Source organism: Apodemus sylvaticus, chromosome 2 (genome assembly GCF_947179515.1).
Source record: "Apodemus sylvaticus chromosome 2, mApoSyl1.1, whole genome shotgun sequence".
NCBI classification, from domain to species: Eukaryota; Metazoa; Chordata; class Mammalia; order Rodentia; family Muridae; genus Apodemus; species Apodemus sylvaticus.
The window spans coordinates 46,719,574-46,737,668 of NC_067473.1; the positions used below are offsets into that span (position 1 = coordinate 46,719,574).

Here is an 18,095-nt window from a genome sequence, read left to right on the forward strand (position 1 = left end):
TGTAAAATCTAAACTAAATATATATGAATATCCACCATTTAAAAAATATATGTATATTTCTGTCCCAAGACTCAGAGATCATCATGGAGGAGGTGAAAAGATTGTAAGAATCAGATGTAATGGTTGACTGCAAGAAAACTGTCCTTCAGACATGATAGGGTCATTGCACATATGAACTCACAGAAACTGTGAATGCATGTGTGAGATTAAGCCAGTTAAAATTCTGGGATGCATACAGGTGGTGGAGAAAAAGTCCCACCTTTAGCTGAAGAGTGATTGGCAATTAACTGCTGATTGGGGAGGGAGAAAGATTCAGTTTTTTTCATGGAAATATAGCCCTTGAGAGACTACCCATGGTCCAGAAGATTAGTCTATACCCATACACATACTGGTTACTCTTAAATGGATGCAATGGGCTTAACAAAACAAGCACATGAATTATAGAGGGACAGTGTGTGTTGGGGTATGGGGATGCATGAGAAGGGGAGTAGATTTGATCATATGAAATTCTCAAATAATAAAATAAAATGAATGTTTAAGATCATAAGCTCCAATTATTTATAAACAGGAGAGATTATGTGATTTTAAAATTATTTTGTGTATCTACATTTTCCAAATTTATTTAAAACAAGCATGCATAACACTTATATGATAAAGATTATTATGATCATGTTTTTAAATCTGAAAATTTTTCAACTTTAGAAATATATGTGAGTCACTGAAGGTTACAAGTATGTGTTTAAGATTAAGACAACACACAACTTCCAAGAGAAGCCTGTGAGCTGTCATTGGAAACTCTGAATAGAGTTGGTAAATATTTATTTCATAGAGATATTCATACATTTGGGTTTCTGTCTATTTAAGCTTACTCTCTAGAAACAGATCACTTGAACTTACAACTTGCTTATTTTTTTGGTAATTTATTTATTTAGTTATATCTTGATTAGAGCTTCCCCTCCCCCTCTCCTCCCAGTCCCTCCCTCACACCTCACATCCCTTCTCTATCCCCTCCTTTCCTTCTCACAGAAGGAGAACCTAACAGTCTGCCTTGGCATATCAAGTTGTAGTAGGAGGACTGGGTTCATCTTCTTCTCCTTAAGCTAGACAAGGCCTTCCAGTTAGAGAGAAAAATCCAAAGGCAAGCAAAGGAGTAAGACACAGCCCTTGTTCCTTCTGTTAGAGGTCCCCTATGAGGGATAGGCTGTATATTGGTTACATATGTGTAGGGGGAGTACGTCTGTCCCATCCTTGTGAAATGGTCGCCTCCTGTAACTAGGCAAGACTTACAATGTAGGGATGGAAATACCAACAGCCTCAAAACTTTGGACCCACCATTTTTCCTGCCTATACAACTTATTTTTAATCTAGACTTCCTCGTTAACAATATACGTTAACAAGCCCTCTTATTTTTCACTGTATTTCTTCTTAAAGTTTAAGATTATATATTCTACTGTTGGTTTTAAGCTTCTGGAGAATGCTCTCCAGTGAAGTGCTCTCTTTCAACACCAGAAGGCAGCTGACATTGAAGAGTTACAGTAGGGTTCAGCGATGTATGTATACATTTGACACAGAAATGTGTTTTTAGAAACTTGGATTACATTTATAGTAATTAATGGTATGAAAATGTTTGATCGATTACTATATCCCAAGAAGGCTATATCATCAGACTGACTATAATTAGTCAAGTCATATCCACAAATATTTGTGCATATGCTACATGAAGTGAAAAAGACTGCATGGTCATTAGAAATGAATGACAAGAAGATGTGCAAAGAAAATTTCACATCAATTGGTTAGCTTTAAGCAAAGAATTTAGTTAATGTGACTTACATTAAAATGATACCGAAAACTCTTTACTCACAGGAGAATTTAATTTTAGATGGAAGGTTAGCATCCGTTGGCTGCTGAACTTTGATTACTTGGGTAGCGAATTCAAGCTTCTTGTAAGGAAGAGAAAGGCAATCCCAGCAGGGAATCCTAAGCACATGTTACATTATGGTCTGAAGAGCAACTATTCTCTTTGGGGCGGGCAGTGGTTAATCTGATTGCACTATTTGGGGATGTTCTAGAAATGTTAGGAGGTGAGACCTGATGGGAGAGAGTAGGTCACCATCACTGAGTCCTTCAGGACATAGCCTCCCTGGCCTTGACAGGCTCCCTGTTTCCTGTCTGTGATGAGGAGTAATGAGTCTGTGTTCTCCCACAGCTACGATGTTCTTCCCTTACATTTGCGGACAAACTAAAACAAATCTTCCCTCTCTTATATGGCATCTGGAATTGGGTCACAGCTATGTAGATGTAGTGTCAACCACCCAGGAAGGACTTCACTCCTTTGTGGTAGGTTCATAGGCCTTCTTTCATCTCAAGTAGAGTCCTTTCTTAAACTCTCATTTTGGGTTTTATTTTATTGTATTTTCCTCAAAGAAGAGGCTTGTTTTATATCACGTGACAATAGTTATGACTGATGTCACTGTCAATCTTTTAAAAAATCATTGCTGTATAATATCTTCATGTCAAAATATTTAGTGAATAATTGTTCTGGTGATACTAGACTGTCTTCAGATTTCTGGGCCCAGTGTTCAAACTTTACACATCAGCTAACTTTCTTCATGAACATTCGTTCACCCGGCTCACTTCAGATAAAATATTTCTCTTGTTACTCCATCATCTTTTTTTAATAGACATCAAAGTTTACCCATACATGAAATACATTCAACACACGTCCATCAACTCAATACACTGCACTCCATTAAAGCTCAGGAAGAAGGGAAAGCTGAAAAATTAAAATTGGGGAGATCCATATGACCTTTCATCAGTGAAGATTTCCAAGACTATGTCGCTAATGACCCGCGGGCTTACAGGAGAGCTTGGCTGACCCTACAACTTTTGGAAAGCTCCGTTGTTTGCCTCTCCTAAGACTCAGCCCTTTCCTTCTGCTGGAATCCACAGTCTGTCTCTTCATGGCTTTCCTTGTCAGCCTTTCTCAAGAGCTTCCAAGAACTCATTCTGATTATTTGGCTGCTTCCCCATCCTTCCAGGTCCCTCACGCTGCTGAAGAGCCTTAGTGACGTCTTTAAAGGTTGTGCGATGTAGAAATATTCTCTACTTTGGCAAGTCCATCTTCAGAAGGCATGAATGCTAAACTTCAAATTTATATTTGTGGTTATATTTTCCCTGGTTTATCTTCCCGAGAAACACTCTATTTCTTTTCCCTTTCATATTCTGGACACTGTATGATATTCAATATGTACATATCTCTATGAGTACCATAAGAACACTGTTCCTACAGGCTGTAATAGGAGGCAGATGATAACATTGATCAAGATATAACAATGACTTTTCTTAGAGTACACTTGGAGTGATGTTATAATTAAAGTATTTAGGATACTTTAGTACGGAATGAGCATCTCATTTTTATTTGGTAAGAGGGGCTTTTAAAAGTTGTGAAAAATAGTATTGGTAATTATCGAGGAAAGTAAAACTGCTTTACATGATTTTGAAGAGTAATAAATATATAGTTGTGTGTATGCTTATATGTATGTTCCTATTTTAATCTCTTAGGTTGTTTGAAAAGTTTATTTATATTTTTAAATTTTTGTCTGTACCATGGTCCACGTATGGAGGTCAGAAGACAACTCTCAGAAGTTTCTTTCCTTCCAGTAGGTGAATCCTAGAATTGAATTCAGATCATCATTCTTGGTAGCAAGTGCCTTTATCCACTGAACCCCTTCTATTGATTCTTCATGCAAGACTAAGATGAAAGGGGCTGAAAAATAAATGTTTAAGGTTATCTGAGAGTATGTAAGATGAATTTCTTTCAAGCTTTTAAGTAGGTCAAAAGTCATTTCATTAAAAAACATATATTTCATAACAAATTTCAGAGTAGCCTTTAAAATAAATTGTCTGCAAACATATTTATTTACCTCTATTAATGTGTATGGTTCCTTAGAATTTCTCTCCTACTTTCATAACTACAATACAGATTTAATGAGACTGTATTAGTTAGGATTGAGATATTTTCTCAATTGAGGTTTCCCTCCTCTGATGGGTCTAGCTTGTGTGACGTTGACATAAAACTAGCCAGTACACACTAGGTATTTTCAATCTAAAAAATAAAAAATAAAAATAAAAATGTCAAAGCTACAGAAACTAAAATTCACATAGAAAAGAGAAAGCTACTCTATAATTCATAATGTTCATGAATGGTAAATGTTTAAACGCTTTGATCAATTGTATTTTTACTGGCTTTCAGTGTGTATAAGACCAGAAAAAACAAAACAAAAAACCAAAAAGAACCCAGTGAGCCTAGTCCCCCTTTCCTCTTCACTGGAGCTATCACATCTCATCTATCAGACCTCAGAGCTCAGTTCTTAAAGTGGGGTATTCTCTCACGCCCAAGGTCTGTGTAATTAGCATATGAATGTGGAACAGCATTGTTTGAAGTAACAATTAAGGGAACAATACATAAAGGGACTGATGAGAGCTACCAACACCTGGAAATCTTGTATTGAAAATGCTTTCCTAATGTATGTAATTAAAAACCCGAGGACAAATACTCACTGTGTGGCGATGAAGACCTATAAGGAAAGCCAAAAGTTGGCTCACATTTTGCTGTTATTCTTTGTAACAAAATGTTAAAGCAAGGGTTTACTGTTACACTTACTTCAAAGGACCACTGGTTAAGTACAGTTAGTTTTTGCACAGTATCTGATCCTGGCAAATCATCAAAATGGTTCTATATGATAAAAATTACCTACCATTTAAAATGATACAGTTGAGATGCACAAAAGATTAGAAAATCACTTCTTGCAGTGTGGGTGCAAAGTTTTACAGGGAAACATCGGGATGCTTGCCAGGACAAATTTCCTGTCCAGTCAATCTTCTCTAACTGACTCATTTCAGTTGTGCTAGCAGACCTCTGGGTTCCTACATGATTTTGCTTTGTTTTATCTCCTTTGAAGTTATGCAAGGATCCTGATTGGGAGACAGAGCCTTAGAAAGTCATGAATAGCCCCTTAATCCTGGGGCAGGATAAGTGAATAGGGGAATAGAAGCTAGGCTTTAGAGCTTTGCCTTTATCAATAATTACATGTACAAACCATGTCTCTGGCTAATTTGTCTTATAATGAAACAGAATCCACCACATCCCCCAAATGGTAAAGTCTAGTGATTGTTCTGGTGTTTTCCAATACCAAGTCATATGTATTCCTTTATCCTCAACATTTAAATTACTCTGCATAACTATCATTTTAAGAGAACTTGATTTAAACAATTAACAGTGAGTCTAATCTCATCTTCAAGTAGCAAGACAAATGTATGCACAACTGTTTAAAACAGCATTATTCGTAATACACCCCAAATGAAAAGTGCCTGAGTACCCACTGGATGATGAATGGGTAAATAACATAGGGTGTGTCTGTTTTTCAAAACAGAATTTTCAGCAGGCAGATGTAAATAATCTAGAAACAATGTTTTCAGAGCTATCGTGGTCAAAGAGAACATTCAGAGTCTGTCTGACTTCAACTCTTGGGATAAGGTTTTTTAAGGGCTATAATGAGCTGCTGGGAAGAGCTGAAAGACATCTGACGAAAGCAGTAGGACCCCTGTGCTTGTTGACAGATTTTTGCTTGGTTTGGTATTGTCGTTTTTTGAGACTGGGTTTTTCTGTGTAGCTTTGGCTGTCCTGGAACTTGCTCTGTAGACCAAGGTGGCCTTGAACTTATAGAGATCCATTTACCTTTCTCCTGAGTGGTGGGATTAAAGGTATGAGCCACCAGCACCCACCTTTGCTTATCCAAAGAAAAAAATAAACCCAGGTAATAAATTCAAGTACTTAGCATGTGCTGCAAGTGCCCATTGACTCTGCAGGACAAGGATACCCATTTCCCTTTACGGCTACACTCTGCAGACCTGGTTCCCAGTACTTGAGAAGTAAATTTCCAGGTTGGTAGTTAAAGATTTCTGCATTGCAACAGAAAGAAAAACGATCTTACAGTTGTAGCATTTCTGCAGTAAAATGGTAGTCTAAGACAACAGAGGTTAGGAACCAAGTACCAGGAACTAACTAGTTAACATTTAGTCAAGTCTAAGGGAAGTTGTGTCTTGGCTACCATATAGTGGAATATCCTTGGTGTTAAAAAATAGATAAAAAAGTTTTGGTTCAGCAACAATAAAACATGTAAAGTGAATGAAACTGATCACAGAATCATTTCTTGTATAATTGGGTTTACATGAAATGTTAGCCATGCTTTGCTACATATAGAATAGGTAATAAGAAATACTTTTCCTCATTAATAAGAAAAAAATCAGTATACAGAGTGTGCCTTTATGTGTGAATACGCAAATGAGAGCTATATAGTCAGAATCCCATCTTCGAATGGACAGTGATTCCCAAGTTCATCAGAGAACTGTAGCCTTTTCAGCATAAGGAGCTCTGACAGCTGTACTGACCAGGTAGGTCCCAGACACAGCCTGCAAAGGCTTCCTATAGCTACACTGGAGCTGAGACAGAGCAGTAGCATCCGTGTAGTCGGGGATTAAGGGTGTATGGCACATGAGTTAGTACCGAGACACCTAATCCCTGGATGCTGAGATGGGTCTAGGCACGTGTTGAATTACACAGAATGAAGACCAGGCTTCTGCTCATCTTCTTCCTCTATAAATTGTACCACATTTTCCCTAGAGCATGTCTCCTTGAGCCAAGAGGTATCTGCCACTTATACAATGTTGAAAGTTTCCCACAGCCTTTCTCCTCGCCATATTCATACATTAAAGATTTTAATTTCGTCAAGACATCTAATTTCATTTTATTTCAGAAGGAAACATGTTTTGAACACAAGATAATCCTTTGGGGCTCTCTTAAGAATTTATAGATGTGTTAGATTGTAAACCCCAAATGTTTCCAAGTAACAAGTTTTCCGATCTTGAACTTGGAGACAAGCTGTCCTTTCTGGCCATGTCTTCTTTGTGATGATACCACTGAGTTGCCGAGAACTTTCCTCTGCCTCTGTCTAAAGTTTATCATTCTTTACAAGTATTACTTATAGTTTTCACTAATTACTCCAGATGTGTTGATGCTGATAATGGTGGAGACATGACTGAATGGAGATGTCGGGAGCACAACATAGAAAATAATGTCAAAAAATAATAACCTCTGGCATGAAAAAATTTTGACAACATCATTTTAATTTTTGGCCACCTGTTTTTCTTCAAATTAATTGTTATATTTTTCTTGGTTCTAGACTGGGCTTATGGATACTACAGACAACAGAGAAAACTTGTTGAAGAGATTGGCTGGTCCTACACAGGTAAGCATATTACACAGTGAGAATTTTTTTTTTACAAATATTTTTAATTCATGTAACAAATATAAATATACAATTGGCAGTTACATAGTTATTTATATAGTGTACAGCGAAAGTGTTTTCATAGTTCTTGACCATCTGTAGATTAACATATGGTGATCATACTAATAATCATCCTCTATTTCCTAACCATTATTTAGAACAAATTTTAGCTTTTCTAAGATTAAGGGTTTTTAACCATTATCTACATTATGAAATTACAAATATTCCTTTTGGATGTACACAGTGAGAATTAACAAACACTTTCTTTGCTCTGTATTTGTTACTTTGTGTAAAAGGAATTCTTATAACCTAGCATATTATTTTTGTCTACTTCCATGTGGTCCTATTAATTAATAAAATATCATTGTGAGAAAATTATTTTTAGTGGGCTTCTCATAAGTTTGGCGGTATAGTATATTGTTAGTTGAACTTAGTTTTCAGACCTTTTTTCTGTATTTCTTGGGGAGATATGCATAACCTACCCGAGTATCAGTCTTTTTCGTCTCTGACATTGAGGGCTAGGCTGAGCATGAAATGAGTCAATGAAGTGAAAAACACGTTCTTAAACATATTTTTTAAAAAATGGAAAATTCCACCAAGCACTCACTTGCTGTTATAATTGAGATGGTGATTGTTTTTCACTTGTTTCATAAATGTTTATAATGCACATTTTTTTTGAGTAAGGTCTTCTTTTCTGAATGTCTGTGATTGAGCTCATTGGAACCAAACTTTAAAATTATTTCGTGTGATGACTATACTTGGCTTGAATCATCAAAAACATTTGAAGTAGGTTAGAAAGAATTCTAACCATAGGTGATAATCAAAGATTCCCAAAGAAGAGAAACTATAGTGTTGATAGGAGAACATGAGAGGAATCCAGATGGACCACACGTTTGGCAACCACTTAGGACATTTTAGACGAGCACTGTAGTTGGGCACTGGATAGACTTACAAGCTAGTAAATGAGAAAACAAGGAACTAACCACAAGCCTAGATAATTTGGGCTTTGCTTTACTTAAAAAACAAAAAAAAAAAAAAAGAAAACAAAGCAGCAAAATGTTAAATTTTATAGATATGTATTCTCCTTTTTATTAATTTTTTTAGTATACAAAATACTGTTAGTAACAAAATAATGGGTCTCACTATGAACTATTATTTGCTTATAGTCATTCATACAGTACCAGAAAAGCTTATATGTAGATGCCGGAAGTGCTTCTGGGTGGTTGGTTCTGAACCCAGTAAGCCCAAACTTACTGTAGGTAACTATACTAAGCAGTACTTCTGACTTCAATTGTAATTGACTTCAAAGGGCACAGAACACAACAGAATAAGCAATCAACTTGGGCATGAGAAAGTTTCCTAGCAAAAGTAGAAACAGCATATAAGAAAATTTCCTTATACTACTTATAACAGGACAAAATGGCAAGCTAACCAGGTAATAGTGACCTAGGCCTTAACATTTTACCTAGGCCATAACATTGCATCTAGGCCTTAATATCTTACTTAGGCCTTAACAGTTCTTAATGTGTGCCTGAAGTGATTAGAAAATTTATTATTTAGCTATTCGCTTTGTGTTCATATAGCTAACTCTTATAAGTAATTGTAAATGTTGTAGACAGTTAATTTTGTTATTTATTTATTTATATCCAATTTCTAATTAGGAAAAAAGAATGGGTATTTTCAAGAGTCCCAGTGCAAACTTTCTGAAGTTGATTCTGAAGAGATCACTCAGTGCTTCTGAGGATTGGGCATTTTGAAGATCTTTACTAATCTTACAGGTTTCTTCTTTCTCTTTCTTTCTTTCATTCTTTTTTATTTCTTCTTTTCTTTTAATGACATTTGTTATTCTAACTTACCTCTAACTGTTTCTGACATTGGCTGGAAAAAAATTAATAATCAAAGCTGGGCATAGTGGTTCAGTCCTTTAACCCTAGCAGCCAGGAGGCAGAGGCAGGTGGCTTTGTATGAAGTCAAGGTCAGCCTGGTCTACATAGTGAGATCCAGGCAGAGACCCTGTCTCAAAAAAAAAAAAAAGGAAGGAAGGAAGAAAGGGAAAGGAAAGGAGGAAGAAGAAGAGAGAAGAGGAGGGAAAGGAGGAGGAGGAGGAAGAGAGGAGAAAGAAGAAATGACAAAACGAATCCCAGTTGGAATATGGGAAGCAATCAAGGTATCATCAGAACAGGAAAGTTGATGTCCCTACACTGTGAAAACCTTGTAGATGACAATAAAAATCCTCTATTATGATTTGGAAAGACCTTTCCTTAATGTTCTCATGTATAATGATGATCTAAAAACATATGGAAAATAGGTTTTTATTTTATAAACATTGTAAAATATATAAGAACAAAAATTATCCATGATTCTGTCTCATTTGAAATTGTTTAGTTTTCTTTCTTCCGTTAGTTTGCCCTTACATCACTACATCGTGTTTTAAATCCACAGCTACTCGCTTGAGCTTCTTTAAAATGGACTCTGATAAAAAGAATTGTTTGATCAAAGGACTTTTATAATTTATTATATCCTATGTTTATATTCACCATGAGATAGAGCCAAACATTTAAAAGTTGTACTACTCATTTTCATTCCTATATTTTCAGTAGTGCTAATTTTTAAAGTTCAATGAAATTTTTAGTAAAAGACCACATTTTTAATATTAATTTTCCAAATTATTTGATTTGTTAAATCACTCACAAAACAGAGGCTAGGTTATGTTGTTGGGGGAATTATGATATTGTGAAGTGATGCTCAATTAGTAATGTAGGGCATAAAGACTTAAAATCAAAAGTAAGAGAGCCTTAGGATTAACCTATGTAATTTTACTTGTGCTTTTATGCATATTCATGTGATATATTTGTCTGAAAGAACCTAGGTCTGCATTTGATTCTAGGATGCAGGCAACTCATACAACATAAAACTTTAAAGCTGTCATAAGTAAAATATAAAGGTATCTTTAAATTGCATTGCAATTAATAAATTTAAGTATTTTAATTTTATTAAGATAATATTGAGGCTAAAATAATACAAATAACAAAATAAATATTACATTCAAATTTTAAATAATGGAAAATAATTACTTATTGGCTATCTGTTTCTGAAACACTGGAAAGTACAGAGTGACCAAAAGTAATTTCCAATGATATGGTCTGAATAAATTGATACTGCTAACAGATTATTTTAGGAAGCTTTTCCTAAGATTACTTTTTTATAGTGACTAAATAATTTCCTAATTCCCACTACTATCATATTATCTACTTTAAGGATGAATATTGTTGAAAGGTTATTTTATGTAGACAATATATTTGTATTGCTATAAAATATCTATTTTGTGCATGAATTAGTTATGTTATTGATTGGATTATACATTTATTAATGATTTAAAAAGTCCTTTTTCCAAAAACTATAATTTTATATACTTTATAACTTTATATCTGACAACTGCAATCATTTGGGATTTATTTTCATCTGAAAGATAAATCCTGCTTTATATTGAATAGGAACTGTTACACCATAATAGATGGTAAAGACAAGTGCCAGAGAAATCATTCACTATGGCAAAATGACATCTCAGTAGATGGTTCTGTGCAATGTCTGCTGAAGTCAGATTATGGACAGTGTGGAGTCCTTTTAGATTAGGGAGAGCGAGTATTCTCATGGCTCCAAGCAAGGGCAGCAGATAGGTATAGACTAATGGAAAGAAAATGGAGATGTTGCCCATCTTCCTGAGGTTCCAGAAATGCTGGGTGTGCCTCATGAGCTAAGAAGAAAGCAGTTTTACCAGTGAGTTTCAGTAGACACATTAGCAACAATGCAATTCCACTGTGAAATATTCTATTATTTGGAAAGTTAGCCACAGAACTTCTCCTCTGAATGTCCTAACTGAGGCAGACATGGCGCGTCATGTGGCCAGGCTTGAAGGTCCCGGGCATACATAATGAGCAGTTCTTTCCTCTGTAAACAAGTTGCATGACCCTGCCCATAACCAACAGCCTGTTGGTTTTAGGTCCCATCAGAAGCACTCTCATGATCAAAAGGGTAATCTTATTAAGAAGTGGTGTTGCTGTGGAAGAAATGGAGGCACAGTTCCTAAGGGATGTTGAATAGTCAGAGTGAAAATGAATGATTAATTATATTGTCTTTCATTGGTTTGGAAAATCATTTCTGGAATGTTTGTGAATTCTAAGGTAAAGACTAGTGGTGAGGGCATTTTATAATTATTTATAGTTCCAACAAAGTGTGATTTATTCTTTTGGGATATCAAATACAATAAATAAAATATTTTATCCAAGTGAATGTATCTCTCCCATGAAAATCATTATTCACTGTAGCATTCATCTCTTTTTAAAATTAGAACATAGGTAATTAAGGTCGACTACTGTTTTTAATTCTATTATTAATATTGTAATATTCCTCAAAAGTGAAAAACTATACTTACCATATAATGCCACTTACGTTAAGTCCATTGCATGGTTCTCAAATAAAACTAACTTTGTAAATGGCAGAAGTAAATTAATTCTCATTCAATTTTGCATGTTTGGGCTACATTTTGTGTTGTGGTATTTGAATTTGTCCAAGTAGCTGGACTCTCAGAAAAAGATTTGGGAGAGCATAGGCTGTTCTACTCATAAAACCTGCAGGCTTGACGCTTCTCAATGAGAGTACTCGTTAGGCCACTGTAAGTCATTTCAGACACATGACACGCCAAACATAACTTAAATAGAATCACTTAAGCTGAGATTGTTTATCAAAGATTACATGATTGTAAGAGATGAAGTAACAGTACAAATCCCTACTAGCTACCAGATGGGTGGAGAAGCAGAGGGCTGGAAAAAAAATTAACTCTCTTAATTGTGCTTTTTATATAGATTAAAAACAACTTTTCCATTTAGGACTGCTGTCATTGAGCTAACAAAGGACAGGGTTGCTCAATAAAGTCCCAATTTAAAGTTATTTGAGGAAGACAGTCAAGGTGTGGTGGGAGGGCAGATTGGAAACCTGGGAGTCTCAGCTTAAGGACCTGAGGTCATGGCTTTGCTCCGTGCTGTCAGAAGACTAGATTCACTCTCTGTTAGTACAACAGTGAATTTTCTGTGACGATCCAAATAAAGACAATTTAGTGAGGAAAAATATGTCATTTTTGTCTCTTATTTTTAATATTACAAATGCATAGCTCAAGATTCTAAGAGCTGCTGGAATGTCTTTCTACTTGACTTGTTAGGTCCTACCTACAAACTTGAATAACAATAAGATTATCGGATATATATTCATTTTAACTGTTCCATTCTTGGAAGCACACTAAAATATTTTTACTTCTTAAACTTATACATGTTATATTATTTCTCATTTAGCATTCTTTAAAGAAACTTGTAATTGAGTTCTTCACAACAATATATTCTCACATTTTCTTGCCTCTAATCACCTTTGTATAGTTAAGTTTTAGTGAAAGGGTTGCATTTGGCACAAGCCATAAAGTGCAACCCTCTGAGCACTGTTAGACTTGCTTAGATACCAGAATGAAGAAGATTTTAAATACTAAAGTGATCCCATTTCTTTCGATAGAATATCTTTTCTTGCTTGGCCAATATATAGACTAGCAGATGTTACTTATAGAGAATATAGAGTCACATGGGCCATGTGGTGTTGTGTCTGAACTGGGATACAGTTTAGAGATTAAGTAGACCATACCCAACTGTAAGAGTATTTGAATCTATGTAGAATAATCAGTGGTCTCCCTTATATGCATCTTTTCTTGATTCTGGAATGTCTTTTTAATCTGTTACATCCTCTTTGATCCCTTATATTTGGAACTTTTTGTATTAAAGAGACTGTTTCTTTTCATCTCAAGTGTAGATGTGAAAAAAATTTAAGTAACAGAACTGACCCATTTCTGTATAAAATTGCGCATTTATGTGGGCAGAGAGGAAAGGCTAGGGGGAAATCAGACCAGACCCTTGGTATCGTCATCCTGGAGAATGAGTCAGTGAAAACAGATGAAAACATAGCAACATGATTGTCACCTCCTACTGTGCACAGCTCACAGAGCACTCTATATTGACAAAGAAATATTTTGAAAAGAATGGTTATGGAACATTTTTAATATATCTGTCTTAATTTTAGTTAGAATGGGCAAGGTTGATAGAGGAGAGTGACAGCCGTGTCTTCACTCACTGTGACAAGGCATCTCTGAATGGCCGAATCTCGGTTGGTAGAGAGTAGACACTTAGCCGGGCATCTGCACGTCTCCACATCCAGATCCCTGGCTATGGCTGAGCTGCAGGAAAGAAAGGCTGCTAATTGCTCTTCATTGCAGGCTTTTCATCTGTAAAAAGTTCTTAATAATGCCCTACTTAATTGAGTATGGATTAGATAAATGCCTCCCATTGTTGCAAGAAAGCTCTTGGAGCAAGGACTGTACGGGACAGATCCAAGTGATTACTGTTTGGCAGCCTTTTAACTTGAGCCCACACAGATGGAACAAGCCTAGAAACATCTGATAATCTCACAAGAGGATTTGGAAAGAGCTCATCATCTAAAATGCATATTATAGACAGGTATTTCCTATGTTCTGCGCAGTATTTAAAGCTTTCTTTAAGGTTTGTATTCTTGGTATATAGCCTACATAGGATAAATGTGGTGACTTGTCACATTTCACTGCAGAGGATGAATAAGGTTCCATTAGTGCTATCAATCTCATAATTTTCTTGCATTTTATTCTCAAAAATCACTAAAACAATGGAGGTTCCATATTCTTATTGTCATAACATGATAGAGAAGTGAGGTAATACAAGTGTTTATAAGCTCCATTTCACACACACAAACATACACACGCATACACACATACACACATGCACATACACACACACACACATATATATCAAAACAGTGCTATTGGTATGCTTGCAATGTTTAATTTATTAAACACAAAATAAATACATCACAAAAATATGTTTGAAAATATTATCTAGGAGAAATAGGAAATGGCTGTAGAATAGCACCACAAATAATCAGTGCTTCTTTTGTCCACTGGCAGAACTGGACTCTAGTGTGCTTTCCCTTGCACCAGTCAGGCCTTCCATGTCTGACTAAACACCTAAGAATGCATTTATTGTAAAGAAGAAGGCTTATCGTGGTTCCTGCTCTCCCATATTGTAGCCTATCCTTTTTGACTACATTGAGTCTAGGCCTGTGGCAAGGAAAAACCCTTGTAGTGACAAGGGCATGGTGGCATAGGCTACTCCTCTTGTGGTGAGCAGGAAGGAGAATGAGGAACAGCTGGAGGATAAGGTATACTGTTCAGAAACCCATCCCCAGTGACTGACTTCCTCCAGCTAGGCCTCATCTCCTAGAGTCTCTAGTCTACCATGCAGAATTGCCCACCAGCTGGTAATTTATACAGTCAACACATGGGTCGAAAGGGTCATTAATATCTTTGCACCCATCTGTAAATCAAATGGCACTCAGTTTCTAGTCCATCTTAGTAACTATTTCTACAGACAGCATCTAATGGAATCAGTAGATTGGGCCAGTCCTGTGCAAACTCAAGATGAGAGGCTCTGGCTGTTTCTCCTAAGCGATCTGCACTATGTTTGAGGGGGCTCTCGCCTCTTACTGTAATGAACCTCATTTATTTCACTCTGTGCATTCTTTCGGCTGGAATCATTGGCTTTCTGGCAGAGATTCACCACATCAAAAGTAAAAGAGAAGAGAAACTACATGACAAGCCAAGGCAACAACAAAATCCAAGGGTAGGCCATGGTTTATACTTTCATGAGAACTGGACTGTGCTAAACTCGGATGTCAAATTTGATTGCCATAATTTAACCTATGGCACCCTCCTATGTTACACACCAGCTTGGACCAAATGGAAGGTTTACTTAGTTTTAATTTTCCATGTCTTCACCATGGTAACTCTGATTCTTTAAACCAAGAGTTGTCAGGGAAAAATAGAACATACATGGCTGGCTTCATATGTCCAGAAAGTTTTTTTTATTAAGTGAAACGTACTTTAAAAATGAGAAATATAATCCCCCAAATAGCTTTTGAACAAATTTAAATAAATTTAGAGCTACTAAGTTTTATTCCTTTTATGTTTTCAGAGAGAACACACACACACACACACACACACACACACACACACACACCATATGTGGAAAGATTACATGAAAGTCTCTGGGGATAGAAAGGACCAAAGGGGTATGGGAAAGATAAGAAAAAAAAGATAGGAAGGTGTGATGGAATATGTTCAAGGTACACTAGGTACATTCATAACAACACTTTTATAAAGCTCAGTGTAATAATGCATATGTATGTGTAGATGGATATATGATGAGATATCCCTTTATCTCTAAATAATATGTTACTACTTTAATCATACAGATAGTTTTGTTGATGTTGGAGACCCCCTTGACTGAAGCAGAAGTACGATTTCCCCTGAATGGGATACAGAGTGTGTTTCTTGTGTCCTCTGCACTCTAGCATCCAAATTGTAATTCCTTGTTTAGGGAGCATCCTCACTGTGACAGCAGATTCTAATAGACCTGTAACAGTTGGCTAGATTTGCCCCATAGGCCAAGACCTTAGGCTTCCATGAAAAGAGAAGGAAACTTGAACCCTAACCAAAGGTACGAGTTAGATCTGAGAAACTGCTTGCAGTGAGCCTGATGGAAACCAGAACACAGAGAAAGACAGGATAGAGCCCCAGGAAGACTGCTGTGGAGGAAGAAAGCTGGCAAGAGAAGCTGAGGGCAAAGCAATGCCCAGTATCAGTATGAACAGGTCTAGGGTTATTATTTTGCTCCTAGCTACCCTTCCAACCACTCCTCTCGCAGATACTCCATCCCCCCAAAAATGCTGTGCATTTTGCCCTGCAAACAAAATCGCCCAAGCAACTCTACCATGGGGCTGCCTCTAAATAGTCAGAAATAAACAGAGGAGGAAACTAAAATGTTCAGGGTTCCAAGGCAGATGCCAGTAGCAGCCATAAGAGGTATTGTGACAGCCAGTACAACTGCCATGGCCTGGTGGACAACTGTTGGTCTCCAGGAAGGAACTGCAACATTGGATCCCTATGGGATGCTCTTCAACTTTCTTACTTAGTAGAGTGAGTTCTGATGATAAATGGAACAAGAGATCATACGCATACATTGGAGTCTCTACAGGGAAAGACTGTGGATGCCTTTCTAGTCACTTTCCATCAGTGCTGCTATCTATGAAGCATGACATCCAGCTATCAGATAGAAAATGACTATTTTCTGGATGAGCACTGTAAGAATCAGTTTGGTATATGTGTGCCCAAGAGAAAAACATGCTCATTTAAAATAAGTATATATATATATATGTATGTGTGTGTGTGTGTATGATATATACTTTCACACACATGCACACGCACACACACACACACACACACACACACCTCCAGAAGTAACTGCTATTAATGTCTTCTATTGGAAAAAATATAGCTAAAAATAAAAATTTATCTTAACTCAAAAATTCTTTCTATAAGGTAGTAGAAAGGACAGTGGTTTGATTATGGCATGAAGATGAAGAATGTAGGTCTCAAATGTAGTCTCTCCAAGAGAGTGTAAAGGACTATCACACTCATAACCAATCAGCCATAACTCATTATATTCATATTTTGAAGTTAAGCAATAAAGATCCCTCATGTATAAAGACTTGATAGTAATTCCAGTCAATGGTTGTAGTTCAGTCAATGGTTACCTGATAATTGTGATGACTATTTTGACAGATTGGTTTTATCTAGAGGAAAAACACTACAGATTAATGTGAGGAGCTTACAGAAGTTGGAGTCCAATCTTTCTATGGAAATTGGAAGAGTGTTGTTCAACCCAGTGGTCTAACAAGGTGTTTGCATGTCAGAAAGATGACTCCAGAGCTCTTTAGGAAGACATACTGTCTTAAGCTGACAGAAGGTGGTCCTGCTTTCTGCCTCGCTGCTGGGGTGTAAGAATTCTGCAGGACAGACAAAACAGGGAGCACTAGACCACATTTACCCTACACCCTACACCCACTGCTCCAGGAAGCTCCAATGTACTGCTCAGGGGGTGGGAGAATGCAGCCTTGGGTGGGGGCCTCAGCCTGAATGAGAAACAGCATAGACTGAGGCCGAAGCTCCCGGAGTGTCATAGGAGTTCCCAAGGTCCCAAGTGTCCAGTCACCGCTGGAAGCAATATGGAGTAGGGAACAAAATTGAAATCATTAATATCATGGTTTCAAAGAACTCTCTCAGATCTTCCTTGCAACAAAAAAGAATCCACAAAAAAATAAATAAATAAACATTGTGGATTAACTACTGAAGAAGCAAGTATAATTCACAGAGAACCAGAAAAGAAAAAAAAAAAAAAAAGGCTGCGTTTTGTAGACCTTTGCAACCTAGGAAAAGAAACAGGGGCACTCCTGCCTGAACTAGTGCCAACGGGAAACCTAAACCCTGTGTATGCCATCCTAGATAGCTTATAGCCTACAGGTAGATGGCTTATCTAGCCTTTGCACGCATGGTTCCCATCTTTACATATTTTATGAGTATCTCTAGAATGTGAGATCTGCTTGCAGCATACTTTTCATAAATTCTGCATGGGTCTATGGCCCCAAATACCCTGATTTTTTTAAATCAGCTGCATTTGTGCATGTAACACACTTTGCTCTGTTTCTGGGGATGTTTAGTTTAATCATCTGGTATTAGGATGTGAGGGAGTCAGCATCAGTATCTTATCACATCTCCAGGCTTTGCCCCCA

The 18,095-nt window shown here is 36.7% G+C and overlaps 1 protein-coding gene across 1 annotated transcript in view; it reads left to right on the forward strand.

The window, feature by feature from the left end:
- Positions 1-18,095, forward strand: part of Ptprz1 (protein tyrosine phosphatase receptor type Z1) — a 161,325-nt gene that overhangs the window by 17,196 nt on the left and 126,034 nt on the right. Inside the window, exon 2 of the mRNA XM_052172827.1 lies at positions 7,242-7,307. Within this exon, the coding sequence (XP_052028787.1) occupies positions 7,242-7,307 (66 nt within the window). The remainder of the gene's footprint in view (positions 1-7,241; positions 7,308-18,095) is intronic.